Below are 19,329 nucleotides of genomic sequence, written 5' to 3' on the forward strand. Positions count from 1 at the left end.
ACTGGTGTTTAGAACTACTTCACTAAAAGTACAAAGTATTCTAGTCAAAAACTAGTTACTTTTTAATCATCGACCTTTGATGAATCAAACCTTCAGTTTGTCCGATGTACAACTGATAGTTGTAAACACCAACAATCGATTAAAAGATTAAGAATTTATTAGATATAGAACATGTTTTTAATTATTTTTTCTCATTTTCTTTTTCTTTTTTGTCATTTTAAGTTTCCTTATTCAACAAGTGAGGTACATTTACCACAATTTCTAAACTATTGATTAAATATCGGTTAATACGTTTAATAGGTCAAATTCTTAATGGCAGCTGATCAATTAATCAATAATTGTTAACATCCCTGTTCCCTGTGCCTGCTGCTGGGGGGTTTTCATCCGTATGTCTTTGTTTTCATTGACCTGTTTCATCAGTATGTAGGGGCATCTGGCATGTGGAGAGTTGTGGCCTAAATAATTTTCTGCCCTGCATGACTCGGCTTATTGGAACCTGCCAACAGGATTATCTGTGATTAAATCACTCTGCTCTCCACCTGCAAGATGGAAGAAATGGAGCTGGAGAAGGGGTGAAATTGTTGAAGTTTGTTCAGTGTGTTTGTCTCTTCACCCTCCATCGTGTTTTCCTTCTTTTCCTGCAGATTGTCTCGGCCTGCGCTTCACCTGGCTCCACTCCGTCTTCGATAATTTCCCGTCACTGCTGAATTTTGCATTGAAGCTCCGCTGCGCGACGGGGCTTTGTCCACGTGACCTGGAAGATTACGGGTGCTCCTGCAGATACGTAGCCGCTGGAAACCCTGTGGATCCTCTGGACGTGTGAGTAAGACTCAGATCGCAGCAGGACGCGGCTGCAGCAGCTGTTGAATTTAAAATATGGCACGGTGTCTTAATTGCATTCAGAGGCTGGAGGCAGACATGTGCAAAGTGAGCTGGGAGAATCTTAAAACTCAAATGGGCAGAAAGATTTTCGACTGCCAGCTGGAGAGTGAGGTTTCAAAACACTGGAGACTTATTGGTATTGATTTACAGACCCTACCATACAACATGAGATATTTTATCCTTTCAATAAGATGAGCGAGTACAGCTTTTACCTGCTGTCCTTCTTAATCAGCAGTCCTCAGTGTAGCGGTTGGGAATTAGGTCCCTAGAAGTTTACAAGACAAAGATGCTGTCACCAGATAATAACAAGATTGGAAAGAACAAAAGACATATTTCTGCAAAATTAAAAATGATTTCTTCCAGGATTCCCACTAATCTTTTCATTTTTCTTGTGAAAACTGGATCATGTTATAAGAAACAAACCTGAGAAGGAAAACTAATCTTTGGGCTGCGTGATCACAACTTGTCACATGAGTTTGCAGTAGACCTGACTTCCCATGAAGTCAAGATCAATGTATTTTTATCATACATTCATTGCACGATATGTCACTTATTTGCCAGTATCTATCCCAACAATGACAGAAAAAGTTTTTTTGTAAATATTCCCAAGTGTTTTTAATGGTATTGAGAGGTCGTCTGATTCTGGAAAATGATTTGAAACGGTTAAAAACACTTTCTTGTTTACAACGCAGCAGAGCAGAGAGAGAAAAGACGTATGTTCCCAAGAGCAGAGTGTTTCTGGGGGCCTTGCTGTACAAAAACACAACTTTATAGCTCGATTTACTGATTCTCGTGAAACTGGATCGTATTTTGTTTTCCCTTCTGATGTTCTCCAGTGGCTCAGCTTCAACTCTGTTATTTAATTACAGAGTTTCCTGATGGACAGATAGCTTTAGCTTACTTGTTGCTAAAGCAGCTAACTGTAATAGTTAGGTAGCATTAGCATGCAACAGAAGCAGGCTCTGCACCCTCCCGCTGTACACAGCTGAAACACAGCCTCCAGACAGGCGGAGAATACAGTACCAAGGTTGTTTCCTGAGTCTCCTGATGGAAAGATGGCTTTACTTGTTGCTAAAGTTAGCTAAGCACTAACTGCATTTAGCTTGGTTAGCAGTGACTCATGGTGCTGTCCATTTGAACTGGAACTCAGAATTTCCCAGTTAGAAAATTAAACTGGAACGCCCCCCTGAAGTCGGGACTGTGCTCAGAAAGTTACCAACCAACCACAACCTCTAAATCCAATATGGCTGCTCCACACATCTACAGGAGTAAAGCTGTTTATTAGCACTTGTGTTTCATTCAGTCATTTCTGCACACCGTCTGTGGACACGTTGCTGCACTGCTGGTATGTACAAAACACTGTGGAACGTGTTGTTATGTGTTGATGATGATCAATCTGAACCTTATGGAAATCCTTGCATGACTGGGGCACATTTATTCTAAGAGCAGCTGAGCTAACAAACCCTTTGTAAGACATTTGTTTCCTGTGTTATTGTAATCAGATTTTAAATGGACCAAGTAAGACCGAATGCTTAATCCAGTTAATAAGTCTCAGTTACAGGTCATCTGCAGGCATCTGTTTGCTAAATATGTGTCCTTATTACCCTGATATTAACATTCTTTAAACATCACCAGAATACAGGAAACAAACTCAAAATGTTCTGTGGCGGGACCCCCAGAAACCCACGCTTTGGTTTCACAATCCTTCTTATTTTAAGATCTCAACGTTGGCAAGTCCCCCCACCCCCCAGGGAAGTCGGGGAAAAGTGTTTCGGAGACACTGAGACACTGGACTTAGTTTTTTGACTTCTAACGACGGCCCAGGTCTTCTAAAGTATCTTATTTCTTGTTTGCTGCAGCTGCTGTGAGACTCACAGGTTGTGTTACCAAAACGCTGCCCCCTGCAGGCAGGAACTGCCTCTGCTGCCGGACAACTTCACCTGTTCAGCAGCAAACAGCAGCTGTGGTGAGACTCACCGTTACTTCTCATCTAACTTTTACCAAACTACTGATTTAAGTAAAAATTTACTGCATGTGTGGATTTTATGAAACTAACTCTTACACATCAGAAGAAATAAAAATGTTGACGCTCGTCTGACGTGTTTGAATGTATATTAAGAGACAGATCTGTGGTCGTGTTTTGTCTCTGAGATGCCGGTGATCGGTGTCAGCAGAGGTTTTGTGAATGTGACCAGGCTGCCATCGACTGCGTGACTCAGAGCTCGTACAACTCGACCCTGAGAGGCCTCGCTGACTCGTCCTGCTCTGCTACAAACCAAACAGGTGACTTCAGGAGACTTTTCAACCTGCAGCAAACTGCTCTGTCAGCTGCAGCAACTGACTTCCTTTCATTTCTCTGCTTCTATCAATGAAATATATTTGGAAACCAAACTTAGACACATTTCTGAAAACTGTTTATACACAATAAAATATTATATTTGAGTTTAACACTTTAACACTCATGTCTATAATGCGTTATAAACATACAATAGCTTATAATCTGCTTATAACACTTTGTTACTATAACTATATGAACTCATATATAATCATAATGCTTTAAAGCATATTGTTATTATCATTATGTAATGTATTATAATGTGATTCTAAGTTACTGTAAGTGGTTACTAGGTGCTTTAGGTCATTGGTTCCTAATAATCTGTTGGGCGGGTGCCTCATATCAGAAGGGGTCTCCAGGGCTTTGTCTGTTCTGAGGTCCTCCAAATCAGATGTGCTCATGTTAATTGCAATTAGATTTTCAGGGTTTGTGCGTCTCTCCTAAAATCAAATTCAAGCACTTTTCAAGAATTTTGCACTACCTACCAGTGGCGATAAATTACATATTGCTATACAAAGTGAAGTAGTACAAAGTAAATCAGATGTTATTGTGCTTTTATCGACCAAAAATATGTTTTTTGATTGAGAAATTAATTAACACAAGTTTAATGTTTCAAAACATGTCACCTGTCAGTACGTGGATGTAGCTGACTATTAGGGTTGCAAATTTTGTGCATTTTCCTTAACAGTGAATTTAAAAAGATACATTTCTGTGTCTTCAAATAAAAATAGTGGTCCACAACTCTGTGACCTCTCAAGTTCATGACATATGAGTGTGTGTCAGCCTACTCTGTTAGGTTGCTAAAAGAAAATATGTTAAGCTTATACCAGAAAATAGACATTTAGTAAAGGTGGATGTTAATTGATGTTTATTTTGGAGAGTAAAACTTTGGAATGAAAACTCAGTTTTTGTTAGATACAAGTCGGGGGCTCCAAGGAAAAAAGGTTTGGAACCACTGCTTTAGGTGAAATAATGAAATTCCTGAATAAAATCATTCTAATCCTGCATCTGGTGTTTCTCACTGACGGAGAAAAAACTCTGTGAAATCAGACAGCTTCTACATTTGCAAATGAAATTTTATCATTTAACATTGTTTTTATTCATTTACTCCTGATGTATTTTTCATTTTCATTTTCATTTCACCATTCTTGAAGGAACTAGTGTACTAAAACACACTATGAACTTTTAAAAAAATCTTAAGCAATTATGAAATATTATGATACTTGACCTTATAAAATGCTTTAAAATGTGTAATGGTTATTCTTATTGTTGCTACAAGCAGATTATAACACATTATAAGTATATTTATAATGCACTAAAGACATGGGTGTCACATAAATTGAAAGAATGACCAGGATACTTTATTTCTAATCTCATAACAATAAATTGCTAAGGTATACATGTGCATTCAAATATGATGCAAACATGTTCCGATGTTTTAGAGGTTTAATAAAAGCAGGATCTCAAACTATCTTAAAGTTAAATATATACTGTGAGCCTGTTAGCAGCAGTTAGGATCATTAACATAGTTTCTGTTTTCTCTCCTCTCTGTCTGACAGAACTCAGACACGACGATACTCTGAATCTCTAATTAGTGTGATTTTGTGTTTCAGATGAGCTCAGCAGCACCGCAGAGACCAACGAAACCTTCAGAGGAGCAGGTGAGTCCGACTGACGTCAGCTGATCCAATGACGCCGAGTCAGGGAGCCGTGAGAGGACACGACCACCAAAATGTCAGCGTCAGCTTCCCCCAGACACTGCGTCATTTTTATTTTATTTTTTTAAACGGGTCAGCGTTGTCAGATCCCAGGAAGCGATTGATTGGGTAGAAAACGCAGATGGCTGAGTCACACCTCCGTGGCTCTCAGCCAATTAAAACAATGACCTCTCTGCGTTTAATCCTGCAGCTTCCTGCCCACGCACAGCTGGGGGAAGAAATCAAAGATTGTACAGAGTTCCTTTGATCCGTCGGTTCCAAATATAGACGTTCTGCCCCGGCTGAGCTGTTCTCAGTCTGAGAGAACCAGGAGAACTTTCTTCAAGTGGAGAAGCCAACTTCAAAGGAAAAGTTCTTTAAAGCTCACTTGAAACTGTTCAAGTTGAGTTTTTCTGTTTGAATTAAAAAAGCTTCCAGATCAACTTTAAAAGGATATTTCACCCAAATGGAAATTTAGGTCTTGTGCCGATTGAAGGTCAGGTTTAGTTTTCTAGTCTGTAAAACTCTGCTGGAGTTTCACAGGAAAACAGTGTAAAATGCCTCCATACTGCTCGTCTTCCATAATCCAAGTCTCCTAAAGTCCCAGCATGCCGTTTGCACGCCGTCACACCACACACACAGTTCAGACAGTGTGCACGTGAACGTGGCTCCGGGCTAAAGATCTACAGTGAAGATTCAGGATAAAAACATGGTGGAAATAACAGTTTTTTCAGTCAACATGGTGTGTCAGGGCTTTAGGAGACTTGGATTACACCAGACAAGCAGCATGGAGGCATTTTATGTTTTTATTCTGTTGTTTGAAAACTGGTCACCATTCACTTTAATTCACCAGCACTGTTTTCCTGCAAAACTCCAGCGGTGTTTTGTGGATGAACAAACTAAACCCGAACTTTAATCAGCTTGAGGGTGAGGAGATAATGACTGAATTTTCATTTTTGGGTGAACTGTTCCTTTAAGAACTGATGAAAACCCTTAGTAGTTTTACAGAGCAGCAGGCGTGAGCTGCCTCATGCGATGTGTCTGTAAAGTCGTGGATTGAAGAGTAGCTCCTCGCTGGATGTATCACACATGTAACAACATGCAGGTTCAGCTGAGCAGGACCTTCGTCACATGTGACTTAAAATATCAAGAGTGGGATCAAATTAAACCTGGAGAATTTGGGATTTAAAGTTTTTTTTATTTATTTTAAAGGTGCTGTAACAGAATAAAGCAGAGTGTCTTTGATTTGTAAAATTGTAATTATTTAATTAAATTTAAAACAGCCACAATCTTCATGTTGAACTGAGTCTTTGGAGTATATCTATGTATAGAAAGGGACTGAACTCGTGTATCTGTTGGTCTAATCCCGTCCTCCTCTTCCTCCTCCTCCTCCTCCTCTTCTCCAGATGCTCTCTCAGCAGGGAACGACTCTGTGAGCTTCCAGCTGTTCAACTCTTCTCTCCTGTCAGCAGGTAAGAGCCCAGTTTGTGGTTGAGTTCACTTGGTAAAGCTCTCTGTTCAAACTCTGCACATCACTGCATCTCAAGAGGGGGCAAAAAAAGAAAAAAAACAAAAAAAAACGCTGCTTCAGTTTGGCTCCGAGAGTTTCGTGAGTCCTTGAAACTGGAGTGTGAGAGACTCAGCCTGAACAACTTCTGAGATACAAACAGAAGTATGTGGGGCAGGTTTTTTTTTTTTTTCTTTTTCAGAACTTCATATTAAAAAGCAAACCACATTCAAATCATTCTCAAAGATCCCTTTACTGTGAATCAAGACAGTTTATAGAGCTGGCAAAGCTCACAAAACACAACTTAATAATCCTGAAAGTTTACTGGGATGTGGATAAGAATGTGTTGGATTTACTCCTCTGCTTCACCGGAAAGTCTTTTCTACTCTTTCTGACTAATAGTCTTAATTGATAATTAAAATAATGGAAATGTGACGCCCTGCAGTCGTTCTGGTTCCCAAACTTTAGGACTTGAGACTCTCGTCACAGGTATGTCGTTAAATGTAAAGGTGATGTTCCCTTCTTAGTATTAATAGTAATGCATTTTATTTATGGAGATTTTTTCTGGAATCACTTTATTATTTCTAAGTCATTAAAAAAAACAAAATTAATGTGGAGTTCAAGAGCAGAATCATCTTGTAGTGACCACAAAAGAAGAAATCAACAATTAAAAAAGTTTTAAGTGATTGTTACAGTTAATATTCTTCTTGAAGGCCTGGAGAGGTGAAACTTTGTGGTATTTAAAACCAAAAAAACCCAACAAAGATTGTAGAAAAGTCTAAAAAACAAAACAAAACACTGTTTTGTGTCGTAGAAAGATGTTTATAAAGTTTGTTTTGTGACCCTGTCGAGGTCTTCAAGCCTCATGTTTTCAACCACTGATCTAAAGTATTAAATGATAAAAACTGAAACAGTGAATGATGCAGTAAACAGACAGAAAAGACAGTTGGTATTTTTTTTTTGTAAATCTATGAAAGTCCATTTCTCCCAATGTGATGAAAAAGAAAAGAGAACATCATTATAATGAGAAACTTTCTTGAAGTAATGATTTAGTATCACAAAATAATGAATTAGTAATTTCAAGTAAAGAGTTAGAATCAGAGAATAATGTGACAGTATCACAAAATTAGAAGAAAATTCATCAGAATAATGATTTAATATCTGAAAACAATGACTTGTAATAATAAATAGCAAAATAATCACTTTCTTATCAAAGCACTATCTAAGAAATGACAGAAAAAATGATCCAGAATCTCAAAATAATGACTTTGTATTGCAAGATCATGAGAAAATTCACTGAAATAATGACTTAGTATTTTAAAATAATGACTCCAAAATGCAAAATAATGGCAAAGTAATAAAAATAATGACTTAGTATTGCACCATAATCACTTGCCTATCTCAGAACAACGACTTGTATCAAAAAATGACCAAGAATCTCAAAAGAATGACTTTGTATTGCAAAATAATTAGAAAATGCATCAAAATAGTGACTTTGAATTGTAAAATAATGAGAACAGTAATCACAGCAGTGATTTAGTATCTGAAAATAATGACTTAGTATTGCAAAATAATCAGTTGCTTACCTCAGAACAATGACTTGTGTCAAATAAATGACCCAGTCTGTCAAAACAATGACCTAGAATGTAAAAATATTGATTTAGTATTGTAAGATAATGACAGTATCTCAAAAATAAAGACTTTATATTCTAAAATAATGATTTAAAAATGCAAAATAATGATAAATAAGAGTACTAGTAATAATGACTTAGTATCTGAAAAAAGACTTAGTATTGCAAAATAATCACTTGCTTATTTCCCAGCTGCTCCAGAACCTCCTGGTTTACATGTTGTGTTCTCAGTCAGCTGTTTGCACAGAGAACCTGAAATCTCAGAATGAAGTTAAAGCATCGTGTGTCTGCAGAAGCATCGTTCTGCATGTGAGCTGTGACTCAGACAGTTAGATGATCAGCGTGTCTTGGATCTGACTCAGTGTGAGCTCTTATTGTGTCTGGCCAGCAGAGATGGACCCGCTAATGATCAGCAGAGTGGATAACCAGAGTGACACTGCAGGAACGGTCGCTGACCTCATCACCCCACCGCCAGGCCGCCCCCCCCTGCTGACGCCTGCTGGTCCGCTCTCTAATTGGCCCACAGGTCAGTGGTTTAACACGGAGACGAGCAGAGGGCAACACGGGGGTGATGTAAAGATAACACACACACACACACACACACACACACACTGCATGACACCTCTTTTTTTATGCGGTTCATGCTGTGAAAAAGATGCAGGTGTTATCTAATACAGCACAGATTACAGTTTATTATTCCTTCTGGGGAAAGTTGGTGATTTCAGCAGAGAGAAAGGTCTCTGTCAGGGCTGAACTCTCATCACACTGTGTTCATTAAAGAAGAAGAAAGTGGAATTTTAACAGAAAACATGTTTAAGCATGTTTTAATCTCCATCAACATTATGATTCAGTTCTGACTGATCGGTTCTCGATGCAGTTGCATTGCCATCAAATTTTGCAGAGTCATGCAAGGTTGACATGTGCAGTTATCTTCTAAATGTGTTGAAGAGTAAAGGTAGTTATCACTGGACATGTCACGACTGATCAGGAAGCAAATTTAGTTTCCGTTTCCGCCCGTCGAGACTAAGTAAAATGTGGTCAGAAGAGTTTCCAAAAAAGAAAACATATTCATGTAAATGTCTCCTTAGGTGCCTAAACAGAATCAAACCCTAATCCTTGAATTTTTTTTGTACCACCTGATGGACTGACACAAAATCTTGTGCAGAAATTCATATCAGACAATAAATCCCAGTGAATTTGGTGATCGTCTCTTTGATTTGGTCAAAGCTGATCGCCTGAGCTTCAGCTGTAGTTTGCATTTATTGATAATAAACAAATGTTAGCATGCTAACAAGCTAAACTACAAGTGTGATCATAGTAAACATTATACCTGCTCAGCATGAGCGTGTAGACGTTTTGATCACGCTGTTAGCATTTAGCATTTAGCTCATCACAGCAGTGCCACGCCACTGTTCTGATGCTCCGTTATTCCGAACAGCAACAGTCGGAAAAATGTCCCATTTCAACAAAAACCCATTTGTCCAACAGACTGTTAACCTGAAAACGGTCTCTGCTCTGAAGGCCGGCTGCTCCTGACATACCACTCTGCTTTAACTTCTGTAAAGTATTTTACCCTCATGTTAAATAATTTCTATATGTAACTTAACTGATGTGACTGACACACTTATTTTAATCCAAAACATGATCTTTTCCTAAACCTTATTACTACTTTTTCTACTTATTACTAACTTATTCTATCAGGTACTGTTCTGTGTCTTTGCTTGTTACTCCTCATACACTTTGTATTTTATATTTATATTTCACTTATTTGTTGCTCTACTTATTATAATGTTATTATACTGTGATTTTGGAGGAATCTGGTTCAAGAATTTCTTGTTCTTACAGCCTGTTATTCTGAAACTCCAATGGAAAAATAGGACTTTGAAGGACTGAGTTTGTTTTCAGGCTTTCAGACAAATGAGACATTTTCTGAACTACTGGGATTTTGGATCGACGGGCCGTCCTCAAACAGCTGCTAGCATGGTCGCTTGTTTCCAGTAATTTTTGCAGAATAATATTGAAATTGTTAGCTGTAATTTTGGGAAACTTGTCACCATGCACGTGTGTTAATTGTGATTTTCTCTGGTTTGTGTTTTCAGAGGAGTTTGAGGAAGTTGAAGGTGGTGCAGGGGAGGCAGAAGAAGAAGAAGAAGCGACACACACAAGTTTCATCTCTAAAGGTAAAACAGTTTCTCCCCCTCTCGCTTCCATCTGTACGTACTTACTGTGATCCTCCCTGAAGTACTTTCCTGGCAAACTTGTGTTTTTCCAAGCTGCTCATGATTGCATTTGGCTCGAGCTGACCGCTCTGCAGCTTCCAAAACACCAGAAATAATTTCCCCGCTGTTCGTCTCCCGCTGCTCGATGACTCACTTGGCTCAGACGTTTCCTGTCCCTGTTTTATTTGTCGCTGCTTTTTCAGATTTGAACGAGGCTGTGACAGAGGAAGCACTTGAGCTGGAAGAGATAAATGCGGATCAGACGACCCACAATCCTTCAGCAATCGGGCCTGGTGAGCCAATAACACAGTCTGTCTCCATCACGATTGGTAACAGGAATGTACCCCTATTTTTAATATAAAGGAACAGTTGGTGATGACGCGATGTTTTTTCTTTGAGTCCTATAACTGAACACTGATTCACCCAAAGTCCAATTCATGAATATTTTTCTAAATGTTGTCTGTTTTGTTGCTGTGAACCACCATGCAGGAGCTGATGCTTTTTTTTTTTTATCTCTGGTTTGATTGAAAGAAAAAACTTTATAAGTTTATAAGTAGTAACACTGGTCTTGCTTCACTTCGAGTGTTTACTTTTAAAAGTAATTTAAAATAAAGTTGAATCCATCAGCAATAAAACTTACACTTATTCAACTCAATACACAGCTGCTGCTGCTGCTGCTGTTGTTGCGGTCTTACCTGGTCTTGTATGACCAGTTAGCTTATAGAAGCTAATGTTAGCATCTTATCAACTTGTGCTTCTGTTAGTTCCCAGTCAGACCAGCATTTACAACAGCAGGATTTTGTCCGATATCAATCTAAGTGGTCTTGCTCACTGGGGAGAATCTGCACAGAGCTTGTAGGGAGACTTTGACACTTTTCATGAGGATGTCCAGTCAGTTTTGATGGTATATGTAGTTGACTGTAGCAGTAAATTCCTCTGTGCTGCTTTCCTGACAGAGAAAACAGTTTTCCTGCTTGCAGAGGTGTACAGCAGGGCCTGCATGAACTAAGATGCACTGCATACGAGCATGTTGTCATCACCTGTGCATAGAGCTATTATTTTGTTGGCCAGAATATAGTTTTAAGTGACAAAAACTCAACAAACACGTCCTGACTACCCAGAGGATGAGACTAGAAATCCAAGCTTCCTTAACACCAACATCAATGTGACGTCTCTGTAAAATCAATAGATGCAGGAAGAACAGTAGATTTTGCAGCATAAGAACTCAGCTTTGTCTGTCAGTGTCGCAGCACTGAGGAATTTCTTGCTTCAATTGACTACATGAATGGACGTCCACAAGAAAAGTGGCAAATTGGATTGAGTTCAACTTTGCAGAATTTTGACAGTGAAGGGATCGAGTCCCACAGAGGAGGGATGCCTAGTCATTGTTTCAACAGCCCCATTATTCAGCAAAAAATAAACCCCAATTTCTCTGAAACTACACACTCGCACTGCTGTTGTTAGTTCAGTGACTGCCTGGACTGTCCAGGGTGCTGAATCAGTGACACCAAATAATACTTGAAGCAATTTTACCGTTGCAGACAAATTTCCAATGTCAATAAAATCATAGTTTAAGTTTAACCTCAGGTTTTGCTGAGGACTACAGATGTAAATTAACATTCTTGACAAAATCTGGGATGTTTACATCCTGTATTTTTATACTGATGTTTATTAGCGCACTGGTTTCAGACCTGGTGTTCAGGTCCCCCTTAGGAGGGCGCCAGAAATCCCAGGAGGTCCCCAAGACTTTGTCTGCCTTGAGTCTGTCAAAATTAGATTTGCATGTTAACTAAAATCACAATTTATTAAAGTCTGTATTCAAACATATTTCAAAAGATGCATATCTTTGTCCTCAAATAATTAAAAAAGGCTACTTAACCACAACTCTGTGACCTCGCATGGCACCAAAATACCAATTTAAATCAACTAATATAAATTAGTGATGCTAAGGAGGTTAGCTCGCTAAATTGCTGGGATATTGTGTCGATCTAGTGCTTGAATGTTCTGACTGGTTAGCATTTTACCAACAAGCTTCCCAAGACATCAAGGCATCACCAAACTTTAAGCACGAAGTAGAGACATACTCATTTAAATCTCAGAAATATTAACATGCACAGACAAAAGGTGGAACAGATTAATTAAAAAAAGATGATACCATTGTATTTTAATCTGAGGCTTTAATCTCAGGATGTTTGATTTCAAAAGTTTTATTTACATTTTCATCAAATTTTATGTGACACGTCACAACACACACAGACAACATTAAAAAAACACACTTTCTGAATTCTCTGTTGCAGATTCAGTTTTGTTCGTCCACGACAGAGAAACACTGAGCGGATCAGAGCCGACCAAACTCTCCTCGCTGAGCTCTGGAGACGGAAACACGAGGACGTCTTCATCACCAGCAGCTTCACGCGATGACGTCACACCTGCGACTCAGACTGCAACTTTTCTGAGGACTACAACTCCCAGAGAGCCGACACCAACCAGTGTGGAGGAGTCGTCTGAGGAAGGTGATAAAGAAATGAGAGTGGTTTGACTTTTGTGATGGAAAACATGAGCTCATTTTGTTAATTCTTTTTTATATGTAACATTACATATAAACAAGATAGAAAACATACCAAAAAAACATATTGTAACAAATTTAAAAATAAGTAAATTTAATTTTAATTTAAAAAGTTTTAGAAAAGGTTTGCAGACATAAAACTGCAATGCAAATCATAACTTAATAATAGGGCTGGGTGTTATGACAAAATTTTCATATCACGGTATTTGATGGTATTATTTTTTTTTGTTTGGGCTATTCACCGGTATGGCGGTATATGAAAAATTCATATCATAACGAAAAAAAAGAACCGGTACGGTGCCGGTATACCGCCCAGCCCTACTTAATAATATTATTGAAAATTTCAAATCTATTTTCAGTTATTATTAATCATATCTGACGTCTCTGCAGGTTCAATCGTGGTCACAACTTCAGCAAAACCACAAATCACTCCATCAGAGAAAATAACAACCACATCCAGTGTGACGCCCTTAAAGTCATCTGAAGAAGAAGAAGAAGAAGAAGAAGAAGAAGAAGAAGAAGAAGAAGAAGAAGAAGAAAATGATGAAGATGAAGACGAGGAACATGAAGTTTCAGATGAGCACGGTGAGTTTAACTACGTCCTACGTACAGACGTCCTTTTATATCCTTTTATATCACAATTCTTCTAATATCTTCTAATTCCAAAATGATTTTGTCTAATTTTATTAAAGCAGATTTTCAGGAAATACAGGCCTTTTTTTAAATTAAAAAAATCAGGCAATAAAATCAAAACGCATTTGTAGGCAAAATAAAAAATTTAAGACAATTTAGTGGATAAACTACCATTTAAAAACTGTAGACAAGGTCTGTGGAACGTAGAATAAACGATGCTAACTCAACCTTATACCATAAGTCTAACTATAGAAAGGCTAGGTGAAAAAGGTGTGTCTTTAAGAGACATTTAAAAGTTTTAACAGAGTCTCAACAGCCTCTATCGATCTAAGAGTTCATGAGGGAACATAAGAGAACCTGTGACGAACAACACTCCGTTATATTGAGAATATTTTCACTGCTTTATCTTTCTGTCAGACAGCCTTTGAGATTTTAGGTTATGAAAAAAAAGACTTTTCTAAGACAGCTTGAAAGAAAATTGTTGGTCACTTTATTGGTCAACTTTGTTTATGAAGACCTGTGACTTCACCTGGACTCAGCCTGTAAAAACGGTCCAGAATCTAAACCTCTCACCTTTATTGTTGTTGTTGTTGTTCTTCAGTCAAGGATACACACACAACTGTGTTTACAACGACAACTGTCACAACGCAGTCAACGACGACAACAACAACAACAATGCAGAGTGTAACCACAGACGAGTCCAGCGAGGTGAAAGGAAGCTCGACACCGTCCGCAAAGAAAACTTCAGCTCCTCAAAAAGGTTTGTCACATACAGATGTTTCATTCTTTTCATTTATTTGAAGTGAGCAGTTTTATTCGCTGCTGTTTGTTTGCAGTTCATTCCATTTTAAAATGCATAAGGCCTCAGTCCAGCTTTGTCAAGACAGAGCTTCAGCCTTGGAGTAGCTGGCCCTGCTCCCGAGCAGGGTTAGCCCCGAGTTTGTGGTATTATCCCCTGAAAATCATCTAAACCCTGGGCTAAAAGATTAGAAGAAGAAGAAGAAGACGACAATCAGCTAGGTTAATGGAAAACACCTGTGTGGGTGTACAGAGGATTTGACTCAAGTTATCCCAGGATTAACTCTTAGCCCTGGGCTACAATTAGCTCTGGGCTGAGAGTTAAAATCCCGTAGGTGATCAAACTACGATCTCTATAAATTACAATCAAACAGCCAACCCTACTTCTTCATTTCCTGCTCCAACTTTCATGATGTTATAAAAGTTAAAACATTCTACCTTTTGCTGGGGACCCCCTACAACTGACTGAAGGGCCCCTTGTTGGTCCCTGGACCCCAGTTTGAAAACCACTGACCTAGGGTAGATTTAACAGAAGAGGATAAAGAGCCGAGACTTTCCGTCACCTTCAGGGCGTCAACTGAGGCAGAAATAAAAACTTTTGTCAGTAGAAAATTACAAGTCTTTTTTCCATTCGAGGTAACTGAGTAGAACGACCAGTTTTGAAACAGTTTGATGATTAAATTTAATGTGTAATTGATTATCATCCTCATAACAATGGTGAGAGAATACCTTTAGTAGTACAAATACAATGCAATTCATTCACAAGTATTGTTTGTGTATCAGGCTTTGACACACAAACATCTTTAGTATTTCTGGAATTTTTTGGCAATAATATAAAATACAGAATATCACCAAACTTCTCTGTAGATAAAAGAAGAGATGAGAAGTACTTTTACTTTACAACAAACAAACAAACACACACACACACACACACAGACACAGACACACACACACACACGCACACACACCAGGCTGCAAATGTCACGTCCTGCTCTCAGGTAAAAAGCATGTCAGTGCTTATTTCCCTCTCCACACTGTAATTACACACTGAGGCTTTGACAGTTGTCTTCACACCTGAGGGGGGAAACGTAAATGACCATGCACATTTTTAATTCCAGGTAGAAGAAGAAAACGTGAAATGCGTTTCTTCTTAATGTCTGGTTTTAATCATTTGGAAAGTATTAATGTCTCGACTTCTGAAGGTCTTTGTGTTCTGTTCTCTGCAGGAGGAGGACTAGACATCACCTTCACGTTCACACCAGCAACACCTCCAGCTTCAGAGGAGCGAGGAGAGGCGGGTGTCAGCGAGGAGAACACAGGTTTTCAGAGGACAACTAAAGGTCAGCACTCTGCAGCAGAGATGGGTTTTTTTTCTCCATAAAAAGTCTGAAACCAGAATATATTCCCAGACAGAAACTACAAAGTCTGCAAGGACGTGTTCTGCACATTTTGGGAAATATGCTGATTCATTTTCTGGTGGAGAGTTTTATGAGAAGATCGATATCAGGCGGCAACAGCTAACTACAGGCAGCATCTTAGCTTAGCTTAGCTTAGCTTAACTTAGCGTAAAAGGTTGGAAACAGCTAGTCTGGCTCTGTGTGAATGTAACAAAAACTACTGACCAGCACCTCTAAAGCTCACTAGATTTCCATCAATGCTGCTGACTGTCTTGGCCAGGTCTCCATAAAAAAAAAAAAGATTCTTAAAGAGACAGTTCACCCAAAAATTTAAATTTAGTTGGGTTTTGTTATTTAGTTAGCAAAACACTGCTGGAGTTTCACAGGAAAATAGTGCTCTGCAAATCGACCGTAGGCAGGCTTTGTTACCTTCAGATGGAGCCAGGCTAGCTGTTTCCTGTTTTAATGCTAAGCTAAGCTAATCACCTGCTCCCTGCAGCATTATATTTACCCTACAGACGCAAGAGTGGCATCCATCTTCTCATCTGACTGTCCACCGAGAGAAAGAAAGAAGAAAGCGAATTTCCCACATTGCTTTGAAGGATAGTTCAGTCGTGACAGTCGGTGTGTTACCTACAGTAGATGGAGGTTGACACGCCTCCAGTTTGGAGAAGCAGCAGGAGTTAGTGGTGTAGTACCGCTGTGGACGGGGTCAGCAGCAAAATGTATTTTAAACACCTAAAAAAAAATCATATCGGTTTAAGTGTACGGTATATTTTGCTGTCAGACGGACTTTTCCAGCAGGAAGCCAAATATCACTCTCTCCAAAGCAACCGGCTTCTTTAGCAAAAATAGTAATTTAATCTCATAGAACAACAGAAAGGTTTAGTAAATCCAAATGAACCCTTTTAAACAGCAAAGTCACACAATGACACAAACCAACAAACCAACTGAGGCAGCAGTAGTAATACGTGACTGTGGATAAATGCCTCATACAACTACACTTCAAAAAATCCAAACTATCCCTTTAATAGATGATAAAGGAGTGAAATCTTACTGTATATTATTAAGGATTCATTTTTTAAAAATTAATTTAGCTGTAATCAGATAAAGACTGTGAACATTTTGACGTTCTGATCCACGAGTACTCACTACACACCCGAGAGGTTTCATGACTGTGTGTGGACAGATTTTATCAACACAACTGAAAGAAATTATTTTTTAATAAACGGCTGCAGGATTGATCTCCTCACTCTGTAATCTGCCTCTTTCACAGGCCCAGAAATCGTCACCACGGCGACCGAAACCTCCTCAACGAGAAGCTCACGACCAGACAGCGGCCCAGTCGGAACTGCTGCGGCAATGACTCCTGACGCTTCACGACAGGAAGACCGAGGTGAGGCAGCTGCAGGCGCAGCAGCATTTCACCTGGAAAAGTCTTATGAATGAATTAGCATAACATTAACGCACAGGGAGAGCGGAATTAATTCAACGTTTGCACGAGCTTGGAAATTCACATCTGTTGCAGAAAGTGTCAGAACCACTTTAATACGTGTGAATATTTGCATGAAACGGGGAGTCGTCTGTCCGATCGTGTTAAAAAATCCTTTTTTCTATAGCGGCGTCTACACAGGAGGCATGGAGATATTTCTCTCAGAGATTTATAATTATATTTATAAAATTCAGCAACAGCACCTCTGTGTCACTGTGAATCACCCACAGGAAACACCTGAGACAGTTTCCTTTGGTATTACTTTCTACCAAAGATGTAGTGCTGATGAAAACTGTCAACACCAGACAGACACTGATTCTGGAGAGACACATGGGTGCTGAGCTCTGTGAACGCCCTCTCACCTCCTGTATAATTAAGAGGATTCAGAAAACAGTGAAAAAAAACAAAACAAAAACGGTCTTCACTGACAGATACTTGCAGAGTTAAGTGACAAAAAAAAGCAGCACAGCTTATTTTGTAATTTGGATCAGTTCAATTTATTCAACTCATCCAGATTATCTTAATTAGTTGAAAATATTTTAGCATGTCTAATTGCTATAGGCGGCAAAATCAGAGTTTTTATTAAGCTGTTAGCATACAGCGGGTATAGCAGCAGCTGTTTTTGCACAGGCTGCTTGCAAAGCCTCATGGGAGCTGCGTTTTAGTGTGGCGAAAATAATGAGTTCAAAATTAATTGTCTGATACGATAGATTGCTGAAGGGATGATCAATAATGAAAAGGTCGATGAGATGTGTCCATTTTGGATTATTGCAGAAAGTTTGATCTGTGGTGATCAAAGGTTTCTGATACCGACATGTTAAAATAACTGTGCAATAATAATAATTTGTATTTATTATTTATTTGCACTGTGTTTTATACTGCGCGCTGACCAACTGGTGCATCAAGAATATCGCAGTCACAATTACATAACTTAGAATTTAGTATTATTATTATTATTAGTAGTAGTAGTAGTTTATTTTGGTCTGCAAATAGAAATAAGTACATCATACATTAGTCTATATATAGATGTAAATAAATGTATAGCCTCTTATAGAAAATGGCAGATAATTTGGTACGTTTGATGATCTGTCTGCTGATCAGATGACAGACTGATGGTCATCAAAGGTCAGGGTGTGATATGTTTCTCTCTCAAGTCAGTCTGACAGCGCCGAGTGCTGCTGAAGAACAAAACCGTCTCAAGAATACACATAAGCAGCACGTTAATGCAATAGACTGGACAGATGTAATTATAATCAGATCTACTTGCGCTCTCGTGATGGAGCGGTCATTTTAACTCCACGGTGTTTTTCCCAGCTGAAAACATCAGGTGTCTGTATGAAAACACCCAGATGTCAGCGTGTGAGAGAATTTCTCCATTGAACTGTTTTTAATGTGCTATGATCATTTTAACTCACGTTAAGTGTCTGAACATCCCGAAAAGCACATGATAGAATAAATATATCATCATCATTATTTTTTTGCACAGTTAATGATTTCAAAAATCCAAACTGCCGTGGTTATGATCGCTGTTTTCTCTGTTATTTGTCTAAGTTTCTAGTTTGCGCTTCAATTATAAAATCTGCTGCTGTGCTGTCAACAGTCTTCATGCTGCGATTCATCAGATGCTGTAAATGTGGCCCTGTTTATGTCAACATGTGTGCGTCTAGATTGTGAAACCCCAGGTGAATTTAATGAGTCGATAACTAGTTGATGACCGCTACAGGAAAGTGCCTTTAAAGAGTGTCTGCAGTGTAGGTTTCCGCTGTTCTGGGTAGGAAAGTCTTGTGGCAGGTTACCAGCTCACCTGAGAACCATCAGTGGGTGAAATGGCCTTAACGACTTGCTGGCCAATCAGAGACACCAAGGAGTGGGGCTGGCAATTCCATTGCCCTTGTTTGTCTGTTGGTGGGCGGTCTCAGCCAGGTCCAACTAGCAAACGCAGGACAGCTGTGGTCAATCCTGGCTGCAGTATATCAACAGGCGTTGTAGCTGGAGCGTCAGCGTAAGCGTCAGCCCTTGCGTTCAGCCCTTCTTGTGTGAAGACATTCTTGGGTCAAGACATACGTGTCTACCTCACCGTGTCCACCGAGCCGGGACACCGAGCCAGGTAAGAAATTCTGCTAAATGTGAACAATCAATCAATCTTGCTAGCCTCTGGTCATTAGAGCGAAC

At 39.1% G+C, this 19,329-nt stretch overlaps 1 protein-coding gene across 1 annotated transcript in view; it reads left to right on the forward strand.

The window, feature by feature from the left end:
- The window catches only part of oc90 (otoconin 90), a 35,696-nt gene that overhangs the window by 8,557 nt on the left and 7,810 nt on the right, over positions 1 to 19,329 (forward strand). Inside the window, exons 3-16 of the mRNA XM_084732426.1 lie at positions 645 to 819; positions 2,742 to 2,848; positions 3,034 to 3,165; positions 4,831 to 4,878; positions 6,321 to 6,386; positions 8,444 to 8,554; positions 10,152 to 10,232; positions 10,475 to 10,564; positions 12,569 to 12,784; positions 13,228 to 13,422; positions 14,072 to 14,230; positions 15,495 to 15,608; positions 16,942 to 17,105; positions 19,200 to 19,264. Coding sequence (XP_084588552.1) covers positions 645 to 819; positions 2,742 to 2,848; positions 3,034 to 3,165; positions 4,831 to 4,878; positions 6,321 to 6,386; positions 8,444 to 8,554; positions 10,152 to 10,232; positions 10,475 to 10,564; positions 12,569 to 12,784; positions 13,228 to 13,422; positions 14,072 to 14,230; positions 15,495 to 15,608; positions 16,942 to 17,105; positions 19,200 to 19,264 — 1,723 coding nt within the window. The remainder of the gene's footprint in view (positions 1 to 644; positions 820 to 2,741; positions 2,849 to 3,033; positions 3,166 to 4,830; positions 4,879 to 6,320; positions 6,387 to 8,443; positions 8,555 to 10,151; positions 10,233 to 10,474; positions 10,565 to 12,568; positions 12,785 to 13,227; positions 13,423 to 14,071; positions 14,231 to 15,494; positions 15,609 to 16,941; positions 17,106 to 19,199; positions 19,265 to 19,329) is intronic.

This window comes from Lutjanus erythropterus, chromosome 12 (assembly GCF_056507025.1).
Source record: "Lutjanus erythropterus isolate fLutEry1 chromosome 12, fLutEry1.hap2, whole genome shotgun sequence".
Classification (NCBI taxonomy): Eukaryota; Metazoa; Chordata; class Actinopteri; order Lutjaniformes; family Lutjanidae; genus Lutjanus; species Lutjanus erythropterus.